This window comes from Dunckerocampus dactyliophorus, chromosome 5, assembly GCF_027744805.1.
Source record: "Dunckerocampus dactyliophorus isolate RoL2022-P2 chromosome 5, RoL_Ddac_1.1, whole genome shotgun sequence".
NCBI classification, from domain to species: domain Eukaryota; kingdom Metazoa; phylum Chordata; class Actinopteri; order Syngnathiformes; family Syngnathidae; genus Dunckerocampus; species Dunckerocampus dactyliophorus.
Window position 1 is genome coordinate 7,302,206 of NC_072823.1, and position 25,774 is coordinate 7,327,979.

Sequence of the window (25,774 nt, forward strand, 5' to 3'; positions counted from 1 at the left end):
TTATATGAATTTCCATATATTCCATTTTTTACTGCATGTAAAACTATAATTGTAAATCTATAAAAACATGTTTTAACATTTTTGGCTTTCTGGAACGAATGAATTGGATTGACATGATCTCTGATGGGAATACTACCTGTTTTACTATGCATATGACAATAAAACTCTTGATCTTGAATCTTAAGTCTTCCTCTTAAGCTTCTATCTCATGTAAATGTTTGCCGTGCCTTCACGTGCTCATCCTCCTCTCCTCGCTGCCTTGTAGACATTCCTGACAGCGTCTCCCGAGGCTGCCCGAAGCTTTTCTCTGGACAGCTGGGACCGGGCAACATGATCCCGAGGCAGTGTGTGTGTGTGTGTGTGTGCCACATTCACAACATTCCCTTTGAAAAACAAGCATTCATACTATATTTAGGACCATATTGCCATACTGTGACATGTTATTGCTTGTTTTTATTTCCATAGTAACATTGTGGTGAAGAGCACAAAGTCAGCATCAGGGGAAATACTCACACAGAGGTAATGATGTCATTTCATTACTGGGGATATTTTAGTTTGCTTCTTATCCCCCCTGAATCCTTACGTTGTTATCTCCTATGTGTCTATTGTGTCTTGGCGCCTGAGGGTCTTTGTGTCACTAATTTGAGTTCACTAACTTGGGCCCGAGAAGAAGCTGAAAACATAGCTGTGTGGACGTCCTTCCCCCTGAGTCAGGAAGCAAAAAAAAGTAAGCGAACACAAACATTGTTGTCATGACAACAGATGATAAAGAGTAGTGTCTGTGTGGATCCGATGACGGGGAAATGATTCTTTTTATCTGGACGAGCAGATGTGAGAATCCTGTGACATTTAGTTGGGTGAAGAAACCATAAATGGGAAACAGCAGTGCATTATGATAAGTTAGACCAGGGGGGTCCAAAGTGCGGCCCGGGGGCCATTTACGGCACGCAGCTGTTTTTTTATTGGTCCACAGCACATTCCAAAAATATAATTTACCAAGGAAACAAAAAAACAACAACAACAAAAATGTAAAAATCAGCTGTAAATTTACAATTTACAGTCGTAACTGTACGAGAAAAAGTCAAAATATAAGTCAGAAGTTGTAATCTAACGAGAAAAAGTCATTATTTCACGAGAATAATGTAGTCTTATGAGGAAAAATAACGTCATTTTGCTTGCGTAAAATTGAAATCGTCAAGAAAACATTTTAAGTCTTTTCTTTAAGTTTTAAAGTATTATGAGAAACAACCAAACAATAAATAAATTAGTTTGCGGAAAAAGTTGGTTGCCAGAATAAAGTCAAAATATTATGGGAATAAAATTACAGTAAGAAAGTTGAACTAGTTGGTAATTTAAAAAAAATATACTGTATTGAAAAACCAGCTGTCATTTTATGAGAATAAAGTGGAAAAAAAGGAATAAAAATTATTTTAAAAAGTCGTATTCTAATGAGAAAAAAAGTCACAATTTTAGGAGAATTAACTCGTAATATTTTGGGGCAAAATAATGCCATTTTAGCAGCATAAAGTTGAAATATTGAGTAAAAATATGTTCATTTTTAAAAGTAAAAAAAAAAATAAATAAAGTTGTGATACTACTTTGTTCATGCTAAAAATAGGCTTTTTCACCATACATCACAAAGCTCAGATGCATTTTTTTCTTGAAATATATATAACATCTTAGCATATCGACATGTGCTTTAAAAAACATCAAAGTGGAAAAAGTCACGTCCTTTCATTTTTCACTATGTGTCCCTCGCTGGAAAAAGTTTGGACACCCCTGGGTTAGACTTTGCTGTCACGGGTTCTGTTCTTCTTTGTGTGTCATTTGGAAACTTGCCTCAGTGATAGCTTCAGGGCATTTGTCTTGCTTTGTATTCCCTGACTTTTGTGCGCAGGTATTTGATCACCTGAGTGATGCATCACACAGTAAAATACCAAAGGAGGTTATTTCCAGTAAAACAAGCTGGTGAGCATCTCTTCTGGGCAGGGGTAAGGCTTGAATGACACAACTCTGGAAGGCTGTTGGTGAGCAAACCTCTCAAGGTTTTACATCATATCCTGGTGGTTTGTGATGTTTGGGTTGAAGAGGTATTTTATTTACATGACGCTGCTGGTGGTTTATCCTGTTGGCGTCAGGTTGTTACGGGAAGAGGAAAAAAAGACTGATGTCAGAAACGTTAGGAGGATGGATGACCGTAACGCTTCCTAAACAATATACTGTACTAGTCAAAAGTGTGGACCTTTTCTTTGAAAAGCAGGAGAAAGTGTGCCCAAGCTTCATTGACACTGTGAAAATGCTGTAGCCATCATTGCATTGGTTTGGGGGTTATTGCATGTTCTTTGAATCATTTACTTCAAATTATAAAGTATGGCCTGTTTTATATTTTTGTGAGAAAAACTACAAATTTCTCTTGAGAGAGTGTTACCAAATATTTGTTTTTAAATGCTGAAAACAGTCATTGCCCCCTACTGGCCTAGCATGCATGTGACATCCAAAGGCGACAAAGCCTGATGGGCATTGTGAAGTGCAGCGTTGTCCTGTTGAAAAAAGCCACTCATGACCACACAGCCGAGGGCCTTCAATCATGAGGGATGCCTCCTGCAACATCTCCACGTAGCCATCTGCCGTTTGACGCCCCTGCACAACCTGAAGCTCCATTGATACATTGAAGGAAAAAGCAGCCCAGATCATGATGGCGCCCCCTCCACTGTGGCATGTGGAACACATCTCAGGTGGGATCTCCTTCTCGTCTCCTTGTCATGCCAGTAATGTTGGAAGCCATCAGAAACGTCAAGGTTACATTTGCTCATCAGAGAATAAAACTTTCTTCCACCTTTCGATGTCCCATGTTTTGTGCTCCCGTGCAAATTCCAAACGGCCAATTTTGTGACGATGAAAGAGACAAAGGAGACCTTTTTTCTTCTTTAAAGCCTTCTCTGGCAGATGGCGTCTCATGGTTATTGGACTGCACTTGGCACCAGTAACAACCTTCATTTGGGCCGAGGATGGTCCTGTGTCATGATGGACAGCCAATTACAGCCGGTGACATTTTTTTGGGTCTACCGCTTCACTTTTTTCACTTTTTTGTCGCATAACCCTCAGGGTCTTTGAAGATGTTTCAAAGTGACTGTCTTACTGCGTCCAACCTCAGCCAACCTCAGCAAGAGGCCTCCACAATCCCACCGCGTTCAAAGAGAGAATGCTTTTTTTGCCTTTGCCATCAAGAGATCATGACAGTGTGAATACCTAACACAACCACATTCAATCCACATTTTTGCCAAGATTTTTCCTTTGAAAGGCTGTGCTCTTAAACTTTTGATCACCTGATAAACAGCGTATTTCACTTTAATGCTTGTTTGCAACGAATTGCTTGCTCAAAAAATGTTTTGTCTCACTCCCATTTCTTCTTTTTGCATTTTGAAGCTCTACTTCGAACCTCCTTAAGATTCAACAGTGCAAAATGTACATTCTTGCAGTTTTTCAACTGCTCTAAACATTTTTGATCAGGAGTGTAGAATGCTGAAAATGCTTAGGATACTCCGAACACTTTGACAGCAGTCTGCCATGAAACAATACATTCACTGTGACGTGCAGAAGCTGCAAGTACAAACACGGGGATGTGCTGCATGAGAGGATGTTTATATAGTCACCACTTAGAGAGGAAGCTACATTGTGCGTGTGTGTGTGTGTGTCCAAGCAACAGAAGCCCACACATTACAATATGCGCCTGTAGTATCCCTCCTGACCCGCTGCTGAGTCAGGAATGCTTGCCTGTGCAGCACTAATAAAGAAGAAAAGGTCTCTCCCACAGTAACAAACGCCTCAGCCCAGATGACCTCCGTGCACCCTTTGGCTTAGGCACCACAAGTTTATGTGCCCGCGATTAAAGTGGTGCCAATTTGTGAAGCCGTATTTTTAGAATAGAGCCCCATCCGCTTTCATTGTAGCGTGATCTCACTTCAAAGCTGCGACCCCAACATACACTTCCCTCTAGCTTTCCTTCACCTCTGACACACGCCACATGTGTGCTGGGGGTGGGCGATACTGCTCATTTTGATATCGGTCCCATCTTGAGTAAATACTGAATGAGTATTGCCAACACCGATACTGATGCAAATACTTTTTACTTGGACATTTTTCAAGATCATTGAATGATTTTGACAAGCTGCGGGACAAATATTTTAGCCAAAATTTGTGAACAATTTAACAACATTTACGTAATACAATATAAGGGTGTAACAATGTCAACAAAATAATACAATTATTCCCTTTTACTTACACACAGCAGTTTGAGCAATATAAAGTCACTAGAGTAGATTCCTCTTTTTCCCTGCTTACATTTGGGGACCACTAATGAATGGCGAAAAACCACAAGTACAAGTCAGGGGTGTCCAAACTTTTTCCATTGAGGGCCGCATACAGAAACGCCAAAGGATGCCGAGGACCACTATGCTCCATCCATCCATCTTCCATGCTGCTTATCCTCACTGGGTTCGCGGGTATGCTGGAGACTATACCAGCTGACTTAGGCGGGGTACACCCTGGACTGGTTGCCAGCCAATCACAGGGCACATATTTAGGGTTGCCAATTAACCTAAAATGCATATTTTTGGAATGTGGGAGGAAACCGGAGTAAGCCCTGACTGTGTGGCCAACGTGCTAACCACTCAACCACCGTGCAGCCACTTTATATATTGTTTTATTTTATAAAAAGGCTAAAAAGCTGAGTGGCTGAGTGGTTAGCATGTTGGCCACACAGTGAGGAGATCGGGAAGACCTGGGTTTGAATCTCCGCTCGGGCATCTCTGTGTTGGAGTTTGCATGTTCTCCCCGTGCGTGCGTGCGTGGGTTTTCTCCGGGTACTCCATGTTAGGTTAATTGGAGACTCTAAATTGTCCATAGGTATGAATTTGAGCGTGAATGGTTGTTTGTCTATATGTGCCCTGCGATTGGCTGGCGACCAGTCCAGGGTGTACCCCACCTCTCGCCCAAAGTCAGCTGGGATAGGCTCCAGCATACCCCTGTGACCCTAATGAGGATAAGCGGCATAGATAATGGATGGATGGATTTTTTATGGGAAAAATGTATTCAGTTAGCATCCATTTTGGTTATAGTCTGACCTTCTGGAACGAATGAATGACACTAACTAAGAGGTTAGAAGCATAGCCTGTGTGTTCGACTTGAGTGTGGAGTTTCTCCTGGTGCTTGCAGGGGATTTCTCCGGGTGCTCCAGCTTCCTTCCAAAAACATGCATGTTAGGTTCATTGCAGACTGTCCATAGGTGGGAATGTGACTGAATGGCTGTGTGTCCTGTGCTTGACGGTCCAGACTTGAGCTCCGTTGTGACCTTTACGAGGACAAGCGGTACTGAAAATGAATGAATGAGTAGGATTATGGAGTGGCTGACTGACTCACGCTGTGTTGTGTAATTTCCTTGATTGTCAAGCTGACATTCCAAAAGGGAAGTTGGGGGAATCCTGATGTATAAACTAAAATTACATCTACAGATTTATCTATTTTACTTCACTGTGGTGAAACCTTCCTTGTTTTTAGTATATCTATTTTATGATACATGGAGAATTAAACACTGTACTTGCGACAAACTCATAGCATAGTAGGTGGAAATCAATGTCTATGTTAAAAGTTGTTTCCATTGACCCAATACAGACACTGAGATGCAATGGAAAGCATAAGATCCGTCCAACAGGAAAGCTGACGAGCAGTATGTCGTCGAGCGCATGTTTGAACAGCAGCCTGAAAACCACCCAGCAACCTTCAGACATTACAAAACGCCAGATATGTGCCAAACCAATGTGTCGCATAAATGTACCACACCTCAGAAGTAGTTAAGGTGTGTCTGCTGCCCACAAAGTCAGTGCCACTTATCAGTTATGACTAAAGCTTGAATAAGGAGCTGCATTCCACCTGCCAGCAGAAAGGAAAGGGACTTTCCGGTCCGCCTTTCCTCATTTGACGGAGCATGTGTGGCATTTACTGAGAAATGTGGCTATGCTGAGAACTTTGCCAGGGTGAAGAATATACTGTTACTGCCGGCAAGGTCAGAAGGCATGCGATGGCTGAGGAAAACTCTTAGCACGTATGTCATAGCAAAAAATAGACTTTTAATAAGCACCTACTTCTTGTCATTGTGTCATTCAGAAAGCCTTTTGAAATCAAATTTGGATCCACTTCCCCACGCAATGAAATTAAGTCAAATGTCCTCAATCAGCACCAAAATGCCTCACTCTTACAAGCATTGTCATTTTGAGCACTTCTGAGAAAAATAAAACATGAAGAAAAGTTCAGATTATGTCCAAAAAAAGCACATATATTTATTGCAATAAATACACACATTCCACACTTCCAGATAGCAAATAATTTAAACAATACACAAGTTTACCAGTATAGACACCATTTCCTGGAAACAAATAAATTAACTTGTTTTCTTTTATTCTTTTCCCACCCTGTCGAGCAAACTTCACTATTCAGTCCATGTGAGTGCAGTTTGGAAAATCTCTGCTGGGAGCTTTAGAAGAGTCACCATGACAGCTCAGTCCACAATCCTTCATGTCTGGACCGGATGACGTCATCTGTCCCTTTTTCTTTTGGTCCGAAGAATGATTATTTCTTGTGTGGTTCCACACACGCCCTGCGGAGAAAACAAAGAATGATAAAGTTGTTGCTATTGTTTATTTAACACATACATCATGGCAACTAATGCAGTAGTTTGGTAGTTTACCATATTAGGAGATATTAATGATGGGTGGGGGGGGGTCTCAGGGCGCCCTCGCCATGCGCCTCTCCTGCTGGCCCGGGGACGCGCTTTCATTGTCCTGGCGCGTCTTAAAATCCTCTATGGCCTTCCGGTTCTGGTAGTCGATGAGAGCCATGGTGATGACCGCATTCCAGCAGTTGTCCTCCCCGGAGCAGCGGAAGTCTATCTCCTTGTTGTCGGTGGTGACGATGGTGAAATAGACGAACTTGCCGGTGCGCTCCACGCAGTCCACCTTCTTGATGCACTGCAGCTTCAGCTCTTTGCCCCGGGAGCGCTTCTGCGTGTCGGCGTACATATTGAGGCTGTCCGTGGTCAGGACGCACGTCTTCCTCTTCCAAAACTGGAGCAGATTGTCGCTCCTCTTCTCCAGCTCGCCCTCCTTGAGCACCTGGGAGAGCTCAGTCGCGGACATTTTCATTTTGTGAAAAGTTGTGACACAACAAAGTGGTTCAGTCCGGAGAAGGAGCTTCTCACAGAGTTGGAGTAATCCGGAGTGGCTTTGTGAATGAACCGGTGTGGAACAACACTTTTTATAGCACACTCTGGTTTGGGTCCTTCCCACTTGACGTCACTTGGGAATGCATCAGCAGTTGTCAGTGGGTTGATTCAAGGCATGCATGCGTGTGTGTGTGTGTGGGCGGAAGGCAAGCCGGATCAAAAGCAAAAGGAAGTTCTAAAGGTGGACCCAACTGCCGCACACACCCAACGTGTTTGCTTAATGAGTTACTAACTAAGCCTCATTCTACTGTGGCGTTTAGGACAAACGTGACCTCTTTACCATAGCGGGCTAATACTAAGTACTTACTTGTTCAAATCGATTTATTTATTCGTCTTTAATCTTTGTTTTCACACAATACACCCATTGCTACAACACAGTGTCTTATGAAAACTACTAAAATTTAAAAAAAATGCGCAAATGCTGTAAAACAATGTCAACTAACTGCGGTACGTTCCAAAATTCTTTATTCCAGTCGTCCCTCATTTACAGTATAGCGGTTAAAGTTCCACACCCGAAAATGAATTTCCACAATATAGGATTCAGTAACAGTAAATGGAATACTTTCGTAGTTAAAGCATAGAGAATATGTTTATGATTTTCTAAATATGTTTTTTTAAACATTATTAGAGCCCTTTAGACATGAAATACCACCCCTATAGTCACCTTTACGCTCCTATTATTCATTGTTTACACCAGATAGTGCAAGTATTATGGTAAAGGGACTCTAGACGGCTGCTAGCAAGCAAACTAGCAAGCTAACCAGTTAACCTCAAATTAGTTTCTTCTGAACACCAGTAGGTCTTTGGGACTTGTCTGGTCAATCGCTGTTGTAAATTCCCTACTCATATTACATTTAGCGCAGGCACTGTTCAGGGAAGACTTTATGTTTGTTTTTTTTACGCCAGGCACCTTGCATTATACCTAAGCATCCTTCTTAGAACCAATGGTACATTCAAGCCATCCAGGCAGCTGCTGTTGAAGCGTTGACCACAATTTACCAGTAACGTACAACAGTGTCCTTTTTATTTGGGGATTTCACACAAACGTTGCTATTTGTGTGTGTGTGTGTGGTTGTCAAGGCACTAAAAAACACACCCAAACTAGTTAAAAACTGTTTCCATTCAACGATCACGCTAAAGGAGGTGGTTCACAAAGGTCATACGCCACGTATGTGTCGCTTCAGGAGTTGGAGAGACAAAAGTACGTGTAAAGAATGATCTGCAGATGAATTATGAGTCAAACATGAGGTCATTCTCCTTTTGCAGTCTAGTTGGATGCACTGTTATTATCCTCACATGGCCTTTCATCTATAACTGACTTCATCACATGACTCATGTCCACTGTACATGGCCCAGCTCCAGGTGTTTGTTTGAAAAGACGCTGGAAAGACCGCCACTATCATCATGTCTCCTGGAGCTTGAGCTCATCCTCGACTGCAAACCTAACCTGACCTCAAAGAAGCCTGCGGAACCGCGTCCCCAATTCTAGCCATGTTTTTCCATGCAGGAAGTGACATCTCATCGGCACACACACTTTGTTCTCGGGGCTTTTCGTGTTGCCCGGAGGTGTGCACCTGGTGTGTTTTCATTTGTGGAAACATTGTGGTGAAGGCATACCCGGGATTTGTGACTCAGCGTGTGCCGGAGCGCACTCTGGGGTAGCACTTTGCTTGCCAAGGGAGGACCTTGTGACTCATCACATGGAATCATGTCAAAGGCGTAACAGATAATGTAAAGTGTGTATACCTCTATGCATTGGCCTACGGGGCAGTTATGCTGGAACCCGATGAACTGATACCCCAATCTAGAACATTGGAACCAACTGCACCATCGTATATGCCTCTAGTGACAAACACTATGAATTGAAGTTTTTGTCAAAAAATAAAACAACAATGGAAAAAAAATCCTCTTAACGCAGCATCTTTTGGTGACACTTTTTGGTGTCTTTTCATCTTAAACAAAGAAAAAAAATCACTTAAAACTCACTTTAATGAATAATAAGTTATTTTTAGCTTTGGACAATTAGAAAAAGGTGGTTGCGTATTACACCAAACTGACATTGTGACATCATCGGTTGTACGTAAACAGTAACGGTAGCGCACAAACCACCTGTGTCATAAAAACACAATGTGTGACTGCTTGTGGTCCTCACGCTTGTGGGAAAGAATAAGTGTATATTTTTTGTGAAATGCATCAGGGAGGTGCGTTCTTAGGGTAGTTTTAGGCCAAACTTTTTCCAGCGAGTGCCACATACTGAAAAATGAAAGGACGAGAGGGTCACTTTGATATTTTGTAAAGCAACACATGTAATTTTCTATAGTAAGTTTCCAAAAATTACAGCTTTATATTATTTTGGTTGTTTCTCATAACACGACTTTTAAAAAATAATGTATCGTGTTTTATCTATACTATTTCAACTCTATACTACTAAAAAGACATTATTTTTTCTCATAATATTATGAGTTTATTCTTGTAAAATTGCGACTTTTTGTCTCAATTAGAAAATATAAAATCTTAATGCTGTTTTTTCCATTTCTGCTGTTTTTTCCCAACTATTTCAATTTTCTTCTTCTCAATTTTCTTCGTGTAATTATGACTGTATTGCCATAATATTTACACTTTATTGTCGTAACGTTGTGACTTTTTCTATAAATTGTCCAATCAGATTTCAGCTTCTATATGTTGCCATGTTAATATAATCTGCCCACGGCCTTTAGAATCAGCAGTGCCGGCCCATGTCACATACACACTTTTAGCACTGGGGCTGTTTGTTTAATCAGTCATACTTCAGATTCACCTCAACATGTTTTGTCCTCTGACTGGCTGATTTCTGAAAGCCTTTCTCATAACAATCAAAGATACCAGTGCCCTTGAACACATCATCACATGAACAGCTTAATTGATCCTGTTCCAACATGAAGAAATGAGAGTTGTACATAGTTCTGTGTGCATTATATGTACAAATAAGTGAGTTTATATATACCTGTATATTGTGTATATAAGTTGGGAGCTTAGTGGCGAACGGACAGATGGAAGTGGTCTGGAAGTGGGAAAGGGGGTCAGAGTTGAGTTTTAGTTTATCATGACTTATGGCTGCAAAAATAGCTTGTGTTATTATTTTTATGACTACGATTATTATTGTTAGGATTATTATTTTATTGTTGTTCCGGTGATCAAGTCTGGCCCTTGTTTCACAGAACAATTACTGACACCTAGTGACCAAAGTAGAATACTACATTCACAATTAGAATGTGTCTTCTGGCTTGTATTTACAGTCAAACTTGTCTATAGCGGCCACTAGAGGGAGTCTGCAAAAGTGGCCGCTATAGACAGGTGGCCTCTATAGACAGGTTGGCGTCCAGTTTGAATGTTGATCAGTAGAGGAAAAAAAAGAAAAAGAAAGGAAAAAAATAATAATAATAATAATGTTGACCAGTAGAGGGCACTATGGGACTGCGGATAAAAGTTGTACAGCACTACTAGGCTTGTTATTATCATGGTTCATGGTTCATGGTTTGAATTCATCCTGAACATGCATATGAGTCAAACAGTAGTACATCACATAGTACAATTCACAATTTTGCATGTCCAAAAAGGAGTAGGAAGAAGCAAAGCTTATTTAATCCTACCCCTCATCAGTTTCACATCAGTTGCAATACATTTATTCACCTCTTGTTCTTCCAAGTGTACTTTGTAGGTCTACATGACAATGTAGTGCAATCATAGCCAAGGTTTTTACTTACTAAAAGGAAGCTGGAGGCTTAATAATAACTGATAGAATATATCCACGACCCACAGAACAAAGCTGTGCTAGTAATGTCTTACGCTTGTTTTTTATATTTTACTTTTTATACGGCAGAGTTGTCATTACAGCTTTAGTTCATCAGGAAGTGACGGGAAGTGACGGTGGGCGTCCCGAGCAGGGGAGCTAGGCTCAGTGCTAGCTGTGAGTTTCAAGAGAGTTGGGAAGTGTGTTTATGTTGGCGTGGATGTAAAGTCCTGCAGTGTTCTTCGCTGTTAATAAAGCGATTAAAGTGCATCGGCGACGTGAGTCTCTCCTTCCCCACAACAAGCGGCATTACAGTATTGACCAGTGCACACCAGGAAATAAACGGTGTCATTTCTTACAGGCATTGGCTGGACAGCTATGTAGTGGGGCTTGTTTAACCTTTGCCTTGTGGGCAAGCAGGAAGGAGAGACGATGTTGAGAGATGTGTGTGTGTTCTGAGCTGCTGTCTGGTGGCCGCGTTCAATAAATAAAGTTGGCAGAAGCAACAGGAGAAGTTTCCTTCTTTGCTTCGGAGCTGAATAACACTGACAAGTTAACAGACTAGTAGCGAACGGAAAAGAAGACAGCTTTGTTTGTGTCGAATACAGAAGATGAGGACTTTGATGGATTTGTGGATGAGGATTGATCAAAAATAACATGAGTACATTCTAAAATACTTCAATTAAGTACAACCCAACTCAGTTTTGCTCCCGCTGCCGCATGCATGCTAGCGTATGTTTTTTTTTTTATTGTAGCGTCGCTGGGAGCACGTCCTGTTCCCAGCCTAATTTGCGGTAATGTTTTGGTGCAAATGCTCTTAAAGTTACATGTTTGACCAGGAAATTGCAAGCTCAAAAGAAGACGGCTTTTTTATGTGGAACAACTGACAGTTTGTGTGGATCTTGTGAATGATTGTGACTGAGCTAGGACTCAGTAATCAAAGTCTACACACGACGGCTTCATTGATTGAAAAACGAAACTTTTTCTTGCATGAAGCTTCTACTTGAGTTGGTAATTTGGCTGCTATATGCAGTCAGATATTGACCAAGGGAGACAAAATGGGTGGCCGCTGGCCGCGTTGGACAGGTGACTGCTATACACAGGGTCTGTAACATGTAAATTTGCTGCGGGGGATTTTTCAGTGGCTGCTATAGGCAGGTGGCCGTTCTGTAAAGGTGGCCGCTAAGACAGGTTTGACTGTATGTGTATTTTAGTTCATTTAGTTAGATTGATTAGCCATTTTTATGCTTGAATATGCTTAATTTAGGCCAAGAATAGGTAACATTTGCTTAAATAGGCTTTTTTTTTATGAAAAGGAAACCACGGGACAGCATGATTTATTAATATATGTTTGAAAAACTGTGATAGAGTGAATTTGAATTTAATTTGTAAGAAGTGTCTGGATTTAAGGCATTAACATCAAATAGTTTGTTTTTTTAAATTGAAATATGTGAAATTGTAATCGGCCAATATATCGGTTATCTACATTTTTTATTTCCTTATTTCGTAATACTATTGGTATGGGCATCTGCCCAAAAAAATCCATATCGGTCAGGCCCCAATTAAAAATAAACTGAACAATAATTTATGTAATCAATATATATACAAGCAACTATTTAATCAGCGCATGGAATACCTGTATTAATAATACTGTAACAAACTTGTTGTATTGTACATGTTGATCACGGTAATTCCGTTGTTCATGAATGCACTTACACAGTAGTCGTGTGCGAGGAACTGTGGTTGCCGCTTGAGGTTTAATGCGACACAAAAATATGGCCGAGCTTTCTAAAACGGTGTTGTTACTGAACACTGCTGTTGGAAATAATTATAACAGAGCCGCAATGTCTGTCGGGAAGCTACAACATTAATTGATCTCGGTTTTGTTTGTTTTTTTAGAAATGAGCCGCTTTCAACAAAGACGTAAAAGTCCCACCCACTCTCAATGTTAGTGGCCTATAATTGCGCTTTAAAAAAAAGTTTAGCTTTTGGGGGATTGGCCAGACAAACGTCAGTCACATTAAGAACACATTTCATTGGTTCGCTGTTCCTGTGTTGTGAGACGGTTTGTTCCTTGCTTCAAGCACACAAGCAGCAATGGTGCGCCACTCGACTCAACGCTAATGTGGAGATATTGTCAGACAAGTACCCGTACTGATGCCCAATATACGGATCATTTAATTTTCTATCTGCAAGTGTGAGTAAACCAAAACAGTTTGTTTGTTATTTGTCATAAACACGGCAACAAATAGCCTATTCTGTCACACACCGCCATGTAAGAGCTTAGCATTCAAAGTGAGGTAGTTTTATTCATCTTTTGACGGCATTTGCTAAACTTTGCTTACACAAATGAATGCAACCTTCAGCGATAGTTGTGGATTGTGGCTGGTGAGTGTCTACTGGCTCAAGTTAGTGCAGTACACTGCTAGCTTCATTTAGTTACAGCTTGAAATACTTTGACAAAGACAATCTGTTAAGTATGGCTACTATCGAAATTATTACTCAGTGTTAACGAATATGTAGAGATACAGAATACCTTTCCCAGAACTTAACATATATGCAATTAATGCATGCCTTGGAGGCTAATTGAATATGGTGAGATTTAATGGTCACAATATGGGCCTGCTTCATTTGGCTATTTGTTGTTAGGAACGGTGGAGCTACTCATTACTGAGTGCTACTGAGAACATTTTTTGGTCTGGTTTGGAGAGTTTTTTTTGTTATTTTCTGAGCGATGGTCTTAAACTTTTGATCAGCTGATAAACAACCTATTTCTTTTTTGTTTGTTTGTGTGTTTAAGTTACAATCGCCACATTTTTTGGCTCACTCCCCCTTCTTGTTTTTGCATATTGTAGCTCGACTTAAAACCTCATTAAGATCCAAATGTACAAAATGCAAATTCTATTTTTCAACTGGTCTTAAGATTTTGATCAGGAGTGTATTAACGTTCAACATGTTTTTCTCTTCTCTATCTTTAATGTTAATCAGTAGACTTCCGGGTGGTGACAGCCACCATGTCGGTGACTGTTCATGAGAATCGGAAATCCCGCACCAGCACAGGATCCATGAACATCTCGCTGTTCCACAAGCCGTCGCACCCGGACAGCGTCTTGACGCACCTGAACACAATGAGGAAACAATGCATGTTTACAGATGTCACGCTGTGGGCTGGGGATCGCTCTTTTCCGTGTCACAGGTAAGATCATGTGTATACGAGGATGATTGCTGCTTGAAGTGTATTTATGACCACTCTTATTTCTTTGAATAACGTATGATCAATTGTGATGTATTGTATGTCAGATGAATTCTGTAAGGAACTCACTAACTGACTGATTGGCACGCTGGCTGACGACTGACTGACTCACAAACTTGCTAACTCACTAATACACTGACTGATTGATAGGGCTGTAGCGATACATTAATGTCACGATACGATACGTTACGATACAGAGTTGAAACCGTTTCCAAACATCAAATGTGCATTGTGAATTTCTCCGATGAATAAAGTATCTTTATATCATGCAAAAGGACACCAACATTTTTTTCTTACTATCTGAAATCAAATCAGACGAAACTTTTCCGGTATTGGGTCAGTCAGGATTACCAAAATTATTTCTGTTTGCTAAATGCTGCAATTACAAGAGGTTTTTTTTAATTTTTTTTTTTAAATGACTTCCTTCAAAGTCAAAAATTGACATACCCTTTCCTTAGTATTTGGTAGCATTGCCTTTAAACACTATGACTTTCCACAAGCTTCTCACAATAGTTTGCTGGAATTCTGGTGTAGCTGAGTCAGGTTTGGAGCCTTTTCAAATCTGCCCACAAATTTTCGATGGGATTGAGATCAGGGCTTTGTGATGGCCGCTCCAAAACATTGACTTTGTTGTTCTTAAGACACTTGGTGACTATTTGGGCAGTATGCATAGGGTCATTGTCCATTTGGGAGACCCATTTGCGGTCTAGCTTCAGTTTGCTGACTGATGGCTTGAGATGCTGCTTCAATATTTCCACATAATGTTCGTTCTTCATGATGTGTATGCTAGCGATCTCGCTTCCTCTTACCGAGGCACAGAGACTGTATGACTGAAGAGGGCTCACTTTGTTCAAGCCGTTGTTTTATCAAGCATATGCATACTGCCTGCTTGGAAAAGAGACTTGCATGCTCATGAAAATGTAGTATATCGAGGCCGGCAAAATCATCAAGTTCATTTCCATTTATCGTGTGATTAATTATGGCCTGGTTGTTGCGGGACTGTCTTGGTTGACATGTCTCTTCAACATTGCGTGGAAAATCGGGGAACAGTACCTCTGGATTGGCAAACCAGGGTGGCGGTCCCCCTTTTCAAGAAGGGTGACCGGAGGCTGTGTTCCAACTATAGGGGGATCACACTCCTCAACCTCCCTGGGAAAGTCAGCTGACATAATCGCTCTTCCAGGTGGATCACATTTGAATGGGACTTAATATATCGATATTTTCGGCTGACAGATTGATACTTTTTTTGGAAACAAAATATCAGTATATATCGGAAGATCGATAAAAGCCCGTCTGACTGACTGACTGACTGACTGACTCACTCACTCACTCACTCATATGCAATCACTCTCATCAAGTGTTCGAGGTGCCTGCCAATAAGAGTTTGTATCTACAGGGCAGTCTTGGCAGCATGCAGCCGTTACTTTGAGGCCATGTTCAGCGGGGGGCTACGAGAAAGTATGGACAGTGAAGTTCATTTCAGAGACACCATACACCCTGAGGTACACTTGATTCAATTTTACTTGGAAGCAAAGTTGTTTTTCACATTCCTGATATGGCGGCGCATGCCGTTACAGCAGATAGATGCTTTCCCAGTATTTGATATGGATGGCTCTATGTGTGTGTATATATAGTAGGATATACCCTACATATATGTTTTTTTCAAGCCGAAACTGATACTGATAGTTTCCTGCTTCTCAAGACCGATACCGATACTGATAACCCATAACTTTTTATATCTTATTATTTAAAAAAAAATTATATTTAACTGTACAAAAAATTTTGAATTTAACTGCACACCCTGACCCCGCGGCAATAGGGCAGCTTCTTTGGCGGCGCAGCCATCTTCGTGGGCTTTGGGGGCAGCGTCGTGGCGATGCTGGCGTTTCAGGTGGCTGGTGGGGTTTGGTGTGTTGAGGGTCGATGTTCTTTTCTCACGTCGCAAAGTTTTTGCGGAGCATTAGCTAGCTTGCGTCAAAAAAACAAAAACACTGGCTTTTCCTCTCTATGAGAGGATGGCAGGGACAAGCACCTCGGAATGTCTTCTACAGGCCGTAGCATGTGAAGAGCTAGTTATAGCTGTTCTGAAAATGTTCTGAAAATTAGGTTGATGAAAAATGTATAATATTTTCTGGGTATAAAGCCAAAATATGGGAATAAAGTCATAATATTACAAGAAGAAAATTGAAATATTTGGGGGAAAAAAAACACAAATTGGGGGAAAAAAAGACTTGCTTTTCCTCTTTATGGAAGGATGGCGGGGACAAGCACCTTCCAGCTCACGTATGCCCCCAACCAGTACTGCAAGCGCCTCCAACTATGACATTTCTATGTATTTTATTGTCCGATTGGCAAAAACAATGACTTCACACTTGCAGTAAAGACATTACACAGTTAAAAGTGTATGCAACATTACATTATCGGCAACATGCTGACTAACACAACCCAGCAGGCGCAATGATCCATATCCTCCTGTCCGCTCACTATCAGAAACGAGATAACTTGTCCCGTTTGTCCATGCATGTCCGGCTCATGTTCTTTTTGCTGATGCTGCTCCCCCCACCCCTCCCAAAAAAACACACAGCGCGCTGGTTACCACACACTGGTAGAAGATCACCAGCAGCTTGCGCACACGTTGAAGGAACTAAGCTTTCTCAGGAAGTAGAGTCTGCTCATGCCCTTCTTGTAGACTGCGTTACTGTCTTCTCCTTCCAGTCCGTGACCATAAACACTAAATGTAGCAACACGATATGTAACGTCACAGATCTTTTTTATATTATTTTTTTTACTATTTTTTTATATAAAACACCAGAATTGTTGCCAGTTCGGTCAGCCTACACTACAATAATAGTATTTCTTTACTCTTTCAGGTCTTGGAACTTCTGCTGGATTTTGCCTATACATCTCGAGTCGTTATCAATGAAGAGAATGCAGAATCACTGTTAGAAGCAGGAGACATGTTGCAGTTTCATGACATCTGTGATGCCGCAGCAGAATTTTTAGAAAAAAACCTGCACTCTTCCAACTGCCTGGGAATGATGCTGTTATCAGATGCCCATCAGTGTAAGAGATTGTACGAGCTATCTTGGAGGATGTGCCTGCTGCACTATGAAACGGTAAAGACCTTCTGACCTATAATTATTCAGGACTTCCCGCAGCTTGTGCATAATGGAATAATTGTTTTACTTCAGTCCACATAATGGAGAATTAGGCAGCTGAGTTCAAGTTATCCTTTTACATTTCTACTAATCACTTTGCCTCTGAGCATAAGGTTTTCAAACTTGGGATGTGAATGAAGTCATCCAAATGGCCTATCCAAGGTTACTGGTGTTGTGTTAGTGTATAGGGCGTCACGAGACACTCAGTTCACGAGATAAGAGGATACCGGTACATGAGATTGGGTGTACGAGGACCAGTCAAGATTTTAACATTACTTTAGTGCGTAAGTACAATGTACAGAAAGTACAATTGGAACAAGTATATGACAATATATTGCAATCTGGTCATTTAATTTCTACGACGTTGCACTCTGTGTGCATGCTACCTCCACCCGCTGAGACAAAGAGACTGACAAAAGGGCTCACTCCGTTCATGCTATTGTTCTATCGAACAAATGCGGCAACACGCTGAAACCAATGCACAGAGTGAACTCTCCTCTCTCCTTCTCGCCAGGAAAACGGACACGCATATTTATCCAGTTCATTTTCATTTATTGTGTGATTGATTAATTAATTAATTAATTAGCCTCCCAGGCCTAGTGCGCACGAGACAGTTTATTTTTTTTCTGAACGAGACATCTTGTCACGTTTTAATCTCGCGAGATCGTGTGACACGCCTAATTATTTATGTACGGTGCTTTATAGTTAGCTCTACTGAAAACATGCAGTTTTGTAATCGGTATCATGTCTGTGAGGAAGGTTTTGCATTTATGATGTCATGAAAACACAAAACTTCAGAACCAACATACCATTTGAGTACCTTTGCTGTTAAATGCGGAGCAAACAACTGAGAAGAGGCTTTTCTCACATTTTAGGTCAATTAGGTCAACAAGTGCATGATTGCTTTTAACAATGTTCAATGTACTATAGGTGTGGGAATCTGAGGACTTCTATAGTTTAACGAAAGAAAAGCTGCTGGAACTTATACTTAGTGATGAGCTGGAGATAGAAGATGAGCAGGTAAGTTACTGTAATAACTTCATTTGTCATGTTTGCATTCAAATTGATTGCAAAGGTCAACTAGGTCAGTAGAATCTCAGAAAAACAACCCATGACATCCTACTCAGCCAATTGTACCGTGGTTGGGCCCACTTCACACCTAAAGTTCTGCACGTTTGACGAGCGTGAGCGCAGTGAAAAGCTCCCATGCGACTGGACATTCTCCCTCCTTAGGCACGGATCCGTTCACATGCACGCACACAATGTAGCCGAGTCATAAATTGACAATTGGGTCATTCCTACACTTGGGTGTTATTTCCGTGCCCATGCCATTACATGCTATGTTTACTTTAAAAATCATTCCAATTTGAAGAATCGCATTTCAAATTGAAAGTCCACTTCTACCTTAAAGCAAGAAACTACATGGAAATTTTGCTTGTTGCAAGATGGCTAATGTCATAAATCAGGCATTCATACTATTGATGATTCCAATGTTAAATCAGATTAATCACAGTTAAAGAATTAATCCTGATTAATCACTATTTGCAACTATCACTGAAATATGCCAATTTCCACTGTATTTGATTGAAAGAAAGATAAATGACAGGAAGGGATGATAGTTAGCATACTGTATGTTTATGAGCAGCTCCACATGAACTGAACATTTAAATCAAGCTAAAACATACTACACACACCATAATATAATTTGTCTTTGTCTTTGCAATGTCTCTTTGCAAGAAGATTAAAACGAAGAGGAACCACACTTTAATCCTGGTGTTGATGTTTGGAGTGTCTGTGAAATGCACGTCGCTCTAATGTGGGGGAAAATGAGATGTTAAAATGGAGTACTGCTGTTGATCCGTTAAGGTAGAAATACAGAGAAGAAAAAAAGCTTGCGTCTGTGGGGACGCGTTGCTTGCCCATCTGCCATTGTAACGGGGAGGTATGGCATTTAATGTAATTAATTCAATAAATTAGTTACCGCCATAAACGTGTTATTTTTGCCATCCCTAATGTATATGCAGTGGAACCTCAGTGTTTGTCACATCCATCTCAAAAGGTCAGACAAAAACCAACACGTACGAAAATGGATTCAATGTTTCTCATAAGAAATAACGTAAATCCAATGAATCTGTTCCAGACACCCAAAAATGTGAAGACAAAACACATTTTACATAGATTAATTCTAGTTCTACATGCAGAAAACTAAGCAAAATACATATAAATGACAAATGAAATGGCTAAATAATCATTTAACATCACTTTATGGAAGACTTGTTCAATCATACCTGAAAATGTGGTCATTCAAATCTACATAGCTTTATTGAGTTTTACTATTGGTGTTTGTCCTGTTTGAATGGCTTTCTTTGCAGGTTGTTTTTAACTCTGTTATGCGATGGGTTCGATATGACTTGGATTGCCGGCGTCACCATTTACCAGAGCTTCTTCGGGGCATCAGGTTGGCTCTTCTCCCCTCGGAATGTCTTCTACAGGCCGTAGCATGTGAAGAGCTAGTTATAGCCGACAAAAGGAGCAGGTAACTTTGAACGTTAATGAGCTAATGTGGCAGTTTCAATCCAGTTGCATGCTATTTAAGGGGCTCGTGACACCAAAACATGTTTGAACAAAAGCAATCAAAAAATAAAAGTAGAGTAATCCCTTGCCACTTTGTGCTTCGAATTTCACAGCTTCACTCTACTTTTTATTTTTCCAAAATAGGTTAATTAATAAATCATCTTGGTTTTGTGGTTGAATACAGCCTATTATGAGTAAAAAAAATATGCAAAGAAAAGCAAAAATGTTAATTAAAATAAATTAAGCATTTTTAAGCATAAAAATGGCTAAATCAAGGGTGTACAAAGTGCGGCCTGGGGGCCGTTTGTAGGCTGCAGCACATTCTAAAAATAAAGTTGTACTCTAACAAGGAAAAAGTCAAAATTTTATTTGAAAAAACAATCTGGCACAGTGAATGCCGTCTTTTGGAAATGTGAACAGGCTTAGGTCGTAACATTGTGAGAAACAAACAAAATAAAGTTGTAATGTTTGGAAAATTAGGTTGATAAAAACTGTATAATATTATGGGTATAATAATAATATATCTAAGATTCATAGACTATATCTAGTAGAAAAAAAGGTTGATTTACTTCCTGCTACTTTGGCACGCTTCCATCTGCGTCACTTTTTGTGTTTTCCCCGATCTGGGTGGAGGAAAGATAGCCGGGACAGCTGATGGTAGACGCACCCTCCGATAATACACATTCAATCCCAAACTTTCCTTTATCTGAGGCACAGTATCAAAACAACTGTCCAAAAAGTGCCGAGCAGAATACCAAAGAATCTGGCACGGCAAATGGCGTCTTTTGGAAATGTGAACAGGCTTACTCCATTTGCTCAAGTGCCACACAAAGGCTGCCACACAATGAGTGGGCATAATATCAGAACAATAACATAAAATGAACAAAAAAGGCGCCACAACAATTTGAAACGGTGTATTCCATGCATAGTCCGGAGAGGGTGTGTTCTCGGAGTGACGTCACCTCCTCATCTCCAACAGAGTTGTTTTTCAGTGGCGAAAAATGTAGAAAAAGGGTAAATATGTCAACATTCAAGCCTTTCCTTGTTATTTTGCATGACAAAAACAACAAAATTACTTGGTGTTTTGGTGTCAGGAGCACTTTAAAATGTGTGTAAATATGTTTGATGAAGTTGAATCATGCAGAAATGTTCCCTTTTTTCAGGGTAATTGTAGAAGAGGCGATGCAGTGTAAAAAGAGAATTCTTCAAAATGATGGGGTTGTGACAAGCCCCTGTGCACGACCACGCAAGGCAGGGCACACGCTGCTCATATTGGGAGGCCAGACGTTTATGTGCGACAAGATATATCAGGTAAACTAAGTGCATAAGTGATGTTTTTTTTTTTTTATTTAGGATGGCTGCAAGTGCCACGGCTTTGTTGAAGATGAGAAACACTTATCGAATTGAAGAAACGGCTCAAAGCAAAGAACAAAGTAGCGTCTGCGAAGGTTCCTAGTTAACACAGGTTGCAGAGGGAACAGTTTAAGGGAGACACATTATAGAAAGTAAGCCGAGACGGTGTGTGTAATGATGATTATACCTGCTGCTGGCAATATAGTTCAAATCGGCAAGTACAGTATACAACTCTAACCGTCCACTCTTTAAAGTTAAGTGAGTGTGTGACAAAATGCTCAGTGGATGCGCACACTCGTGGCCTGTTGGTTTCATGGGACACAAACTGTATACCTGGAGACCCCAATCATAATATAACCCAGTTTTTTTTTGGGCTGTTTTACACTCCATTTCTTCAGTTGTATTTGTTTACCTTATATTACCTTCATCTAGAGCAGGGGTGTCCAAACTTTTCCAGCGATGGCCACATATTGAAAAATGAAAGGATGCAACTTTGATGCCAGTCTGATATTTTGTAAACGCATATGCTAAGAAGTTATGTATTTCAAGAAAAACAACTGCATCTCAGTTTTGTGATGTAGGTGAAAAAGCCAATTGTTGGTATGAACTTTTTTTTTTTTTAACTTATAACTTTTTTTCATAATCTTCATAAAATTTCTTTTGTAGCATTATGACCTATGACTTACTATTCTCATATTTTTACTTTATTCCCATAATATTCTAACTTTTTCCCCCAACATAATTTTCCAAAACTTGCATGAAGACTTTTAAATAATAACTTAATTTTTCTTTAATATTTCACCTCTATGCTACTAAAATTACAGTATGTTAATTTTCCTCTTAATATTACAAGTTTATTCTCGTATAGTTGCAACTTTTTCGTCGTTATAATATGACTTTTTTTTCTCCATATTTTGACTTTGTTCTCATAATATTACAGCTGTTTTTTCCATTTCTGCTGTTTTTTTTTTATTTAATTTAATTTTTTGTATTTTTCAACTAATTTCAACTTTCTTCTCATAATTATGACTTTATTCCCATACATTGACTTTATTCTCAGAACATTTTAATGTTTTCCAGAACCTACCGTATTTTCGGGACTATAAGTTGCTCTGGAGTCGCTCCAGCCAAAAATGCACAGTGAAAAAGAAAAAAAATGTATATAAGTCGCACTGGACTATAAGTCACACTTTTGGGGGGAAATTTATTTTATAAAATAAGAGACCAAGAATTTCATCTTGAATGGCAAATTATAGTAATAACAATAAAATGGAGAACAACAGGATAAATAGGCATCAGTTAACGTAACATATTAACAATTATTCAGATAGCTATAGCCTAAACAACATAACATACTGTAACTAGTTTACTTGTAGCTTGTAATCTGCAGAATGTGATTTTATTTTTGGGGGGCATTTGTGTTCCGTCTTTCTCAGTTGTCTTTATAGGTTGATGTTTACATTGTAAATTTTCATCGGCACAGGAGTGATAGGAGTAGCAGATACTGGCACACAAGCCTGGAGCGCCTTCTCATGGCTGTCATTGTGAAAAAACATAACATAATATAAGTCACTCAGGGGTATCAGTCGCAGGACCAACCAAACCATTCAAAAAATGTGACTTATAGTCCAGAAAATACGGTACATTGTCCAAAATTGCAACATTTGTTGTCTCCTAAAATTACGACCTTAAAAAACACCTTTAATATTTTAACTTTATGCTACCAAAATTACGTTATTTTTGTCATAATAGTACGACGTTATTCTAGTAAAATCACTTTTTCTCGTTTGATTACAACTTTTTCTCCTAATATTTTGACTATAACTGTTGTTTCTCCATTTTTGCTGTTAGTTTTGTAGTTTTCTTGTTCAATTACTTTTTTTAGAATGTGCCATGGGACAATAAAAAAAAAAACAGTTGATCACTTGATAGTGATCTGATCACACCTGATCTTTAAAATGAGTGTTGTAATGGGGCGTCCAAATATTTTCACCTGGCCTTCATGGATTCATGGATTACGTTGCTGAAGACCCTTCAATCAGCTTGCATGAACAAATAAAACAATCTTTGGTACATACATTTCCAGGTTGACCATAAAGCAAAGGAGATCATACCGAAGGCGGACCTTCCCAGCCCAAGAAAGGAGTTCAGCGCATGTGCCATTGGTTGTAAGGTTTATGTGACGGGAGGAAGAGGATCAGAGAATGGAGTGTCAAAGGATGTCTGGATCTACGACACTGTCCATGAGGAATGGTCAAAAGGAGCACCTATGCTGATAGCAAGGTGATGGTCGGTCGTTTACATACACCAGTGACTTGCGGATGAAAATATAAATGGATTTTCTGTGTGATTATAATTGTTTTTAGCATTTTCTTAAGTAAAAGGGGCAGAATTTGCACATTTCCTCATCAAATACAGGGCAGAAAGGTGAGACACCGTTACCAATCTCTCCTCTCGGCCTAAGTGTGCAGCCGAGCCTACCGTCTGAGTACACTTCACTGAGCGCACTGGATGGCGGAGGGCGCGTGCCTATTTTGTCAGCATGTCAACATCATGTTTGCAAAAAAACAAACACACTATTATACACCAGGGGTGTCTAAACTTCTTCCAGCAAGGGCCACATAGTGAAAAATGCAAGGATACAAGGGCCACTTTGATATTTTGTAGGCAATTAAAAAGACGATTTCAAAAGACAGAACATTTGACGATTATCAAAATCGCCGTCAAAATGCAAAGAAGTTATATAGTTCGAGAAAAAAATGCATCTCAGCTTTGTGATATTTCGTAGTATTATTAGTATCAACTTCACCTTTTTCCCCCTTTTTCAGTTTATTTCCAGATATTTCAACTTTCTTCTTAAATAGTCTTTGTAATATTGCTTCTCATTATATTTGGACTTATTCCCATAATATTTTCAACTTTTCCCCAAAAGTGACAACTTTTAGTTGTTTGTTTCTCATAATGTTAGTTTTACAAAATATACTTTTTTCTTTAATATTTCAACTTTATGCTACTAAAATGACCTTACTTTTCCTCATAATATTACATGTTTATTATTGTAAAATTACAAATTTTTTTCTTAATAAAATTACAGCTGTTCTTTAAATGTCTTCTGTTTTTTTTTTTTTTTTTTATTTCCCAACCATTTAAACTTTCTTCTTGTAAATTTTTGTCTCATAATTAGGACTTTATTTGCATAATATTTTGACTTTATTCTTGTGACATTAGAATTTTTTTCCGTGACCTAAATTTTCCAAATATCACATTAAAAATTAGATTAATTAATTAATTTGTTGTTTTGTTTGTTACTCATTATGTTTTAAATAATATATTTTTTCTTTACCATTTCAACTTTATGCTACTAAAATGATGTTCATTTTTCCCTCATAATATTACGTTAGTCTCATAAAATTACAACTTTTTCTTATAAGATTCCAACATTTTCACTTTATTCTTGTAAAATCACTGTTAATTTTTCCATTTTTGCTGCCGTTTTTTTTTTTCCTTGTTAAATTATACTTTATACATTTTAGAATGTGTTGCAAATGCCCCCCACGGCCGCACACGCCGCCGGTATAAACATTGCGCCATAGAAAAGGAATGGTTCAAATCAGAATCAGAATGGCCTTTACTCGTCACTGATACAAAGGCAACAGCGAAATTGTGCAATCACCCATCCGTACTTATACAGCATATCATCCAATATGATGGGGGGTAGACAGGACCGTAGGACTGGGCGATAAAAGGGAGGGAGGAAAGGGAAGAACAAGAGAAGAGGGGAGGAGTAAAAAAAACAACTCCAAACTATGCTCCTATTGGGGGGGGGGGGGGGGGGGGTACACTGTGGGACTGACAAAAACCTCAGCAGCATGTGTTGAAATAAGCACACTTTACAACATAAGAACTCGAAGACTTGCACGGTAAATAAAAAAAATAAATCACTCAGGACCCTGAATTCATTCAACATTCATTCCCCTGTGGTTGTTTCTAACTCAGGTTTGGTCATGGCTCAGCTGAGTTGGAGAACAGTTTGTATGTGGTTGGAGGCCATACAGCCATCACTTCTGTTTTCCCCGCCTCTCCATCCGTCTCTTTGAAACAGGTGAGAAACACTACACGATCCAATGACTTAGAATTGTCCGTGATGCATGTTCCATTCTTTGTGTGTTGGTTTTCTAGGTGGAACGCTACGACCCTGTCAGCAATAAGTGGACTATGATGGCTCCGTTAGGAGACGGTGTCAGTAATGCGGCAGTGGTCAGTGCTAAATTAAAGCTGTTTGTTTTTGGGGGCACCACCATACACAGAGAGAAGGCATCCAAGGTTGGTGAAGTTTCATGTGGCTCATTGTAGATTTAGATCATGATAGGGGATTTTGTTCAAACAACCCA

General features: G+C 39.7%; 2 protein-coding genes across 9 annotated transcripts in view; one reads left to right on the forward strand and one right to left on the reverse strand.

The window, feature by feature from the left end:
* The window catches only part of LOC129181246 (kelch-like protein 25), a 48,111-nt gene that overhangs the window by 14,850 nt on the left and 7,487 nt on the right, over nucleotides 1–25,774 (forward strand). Inside the window, exons 1-10 of one of the 8 annotated variants that reach the window (XM_054776154.1) lie at nucleotides 503–519; nucleotides 14,034–14,241; nucleotides 15,695–15,800; nucleotides 17,169–17,414; nucleotides 18,387–18,476; nucleotides 19,829–19,992; nucleotides 21,194–21,341; nucleotides 23,470–23,666; nucleotides 25,380–25,485; nucleotides 25,563–25,706. In XM_054776154.1, coding sequence (XP_054632129.1) covers nucleotides 14,060–14,241; nucleotides 15,695–15,800; nucleotides 17,169–17,414; nucleotides 18,387–18,476; nucleotides 19,829–19,992; nucleotides 21,194–21,341; nucleotides 23,470–23,666; nucleotides 25,380–25,485; nucleotides 25,563–25,706 — 1,383 coding nt within the window. In that variant the 5' untranslated portion in view covers nucleotides 503–519; nucleotides 14,034–14,059. The other 7 variants (XM_054776158.1, XM_054776152.1, XM_054776157.1 and 4 more) reach the window with 7 other exon arrangements.
* On the reverse strand, nucleotides 6,161–7,300 carry phlda2 (pleckstrin homology-like domain, family A, member 2). Its single transcript, XM_054776161.1, has 2 exons — nucleotides 6,743–7,300; nucleotides 6,161–6,652 (listed from the first exon to the last, which is right to left on the reverse strand). Exon 1 carries the CDS (start codon nucleotides 7,194–7,196, stop codon nucleotides 6,780–6,782), a length of 417 nt encoding a protein of 138 aa, XP_054632136.1. The 5' UTR covers nucleotides 7,197–7,300; the 3' UTR covers nucleotides 6,161–6,652; nucleotides 6,743–6,779.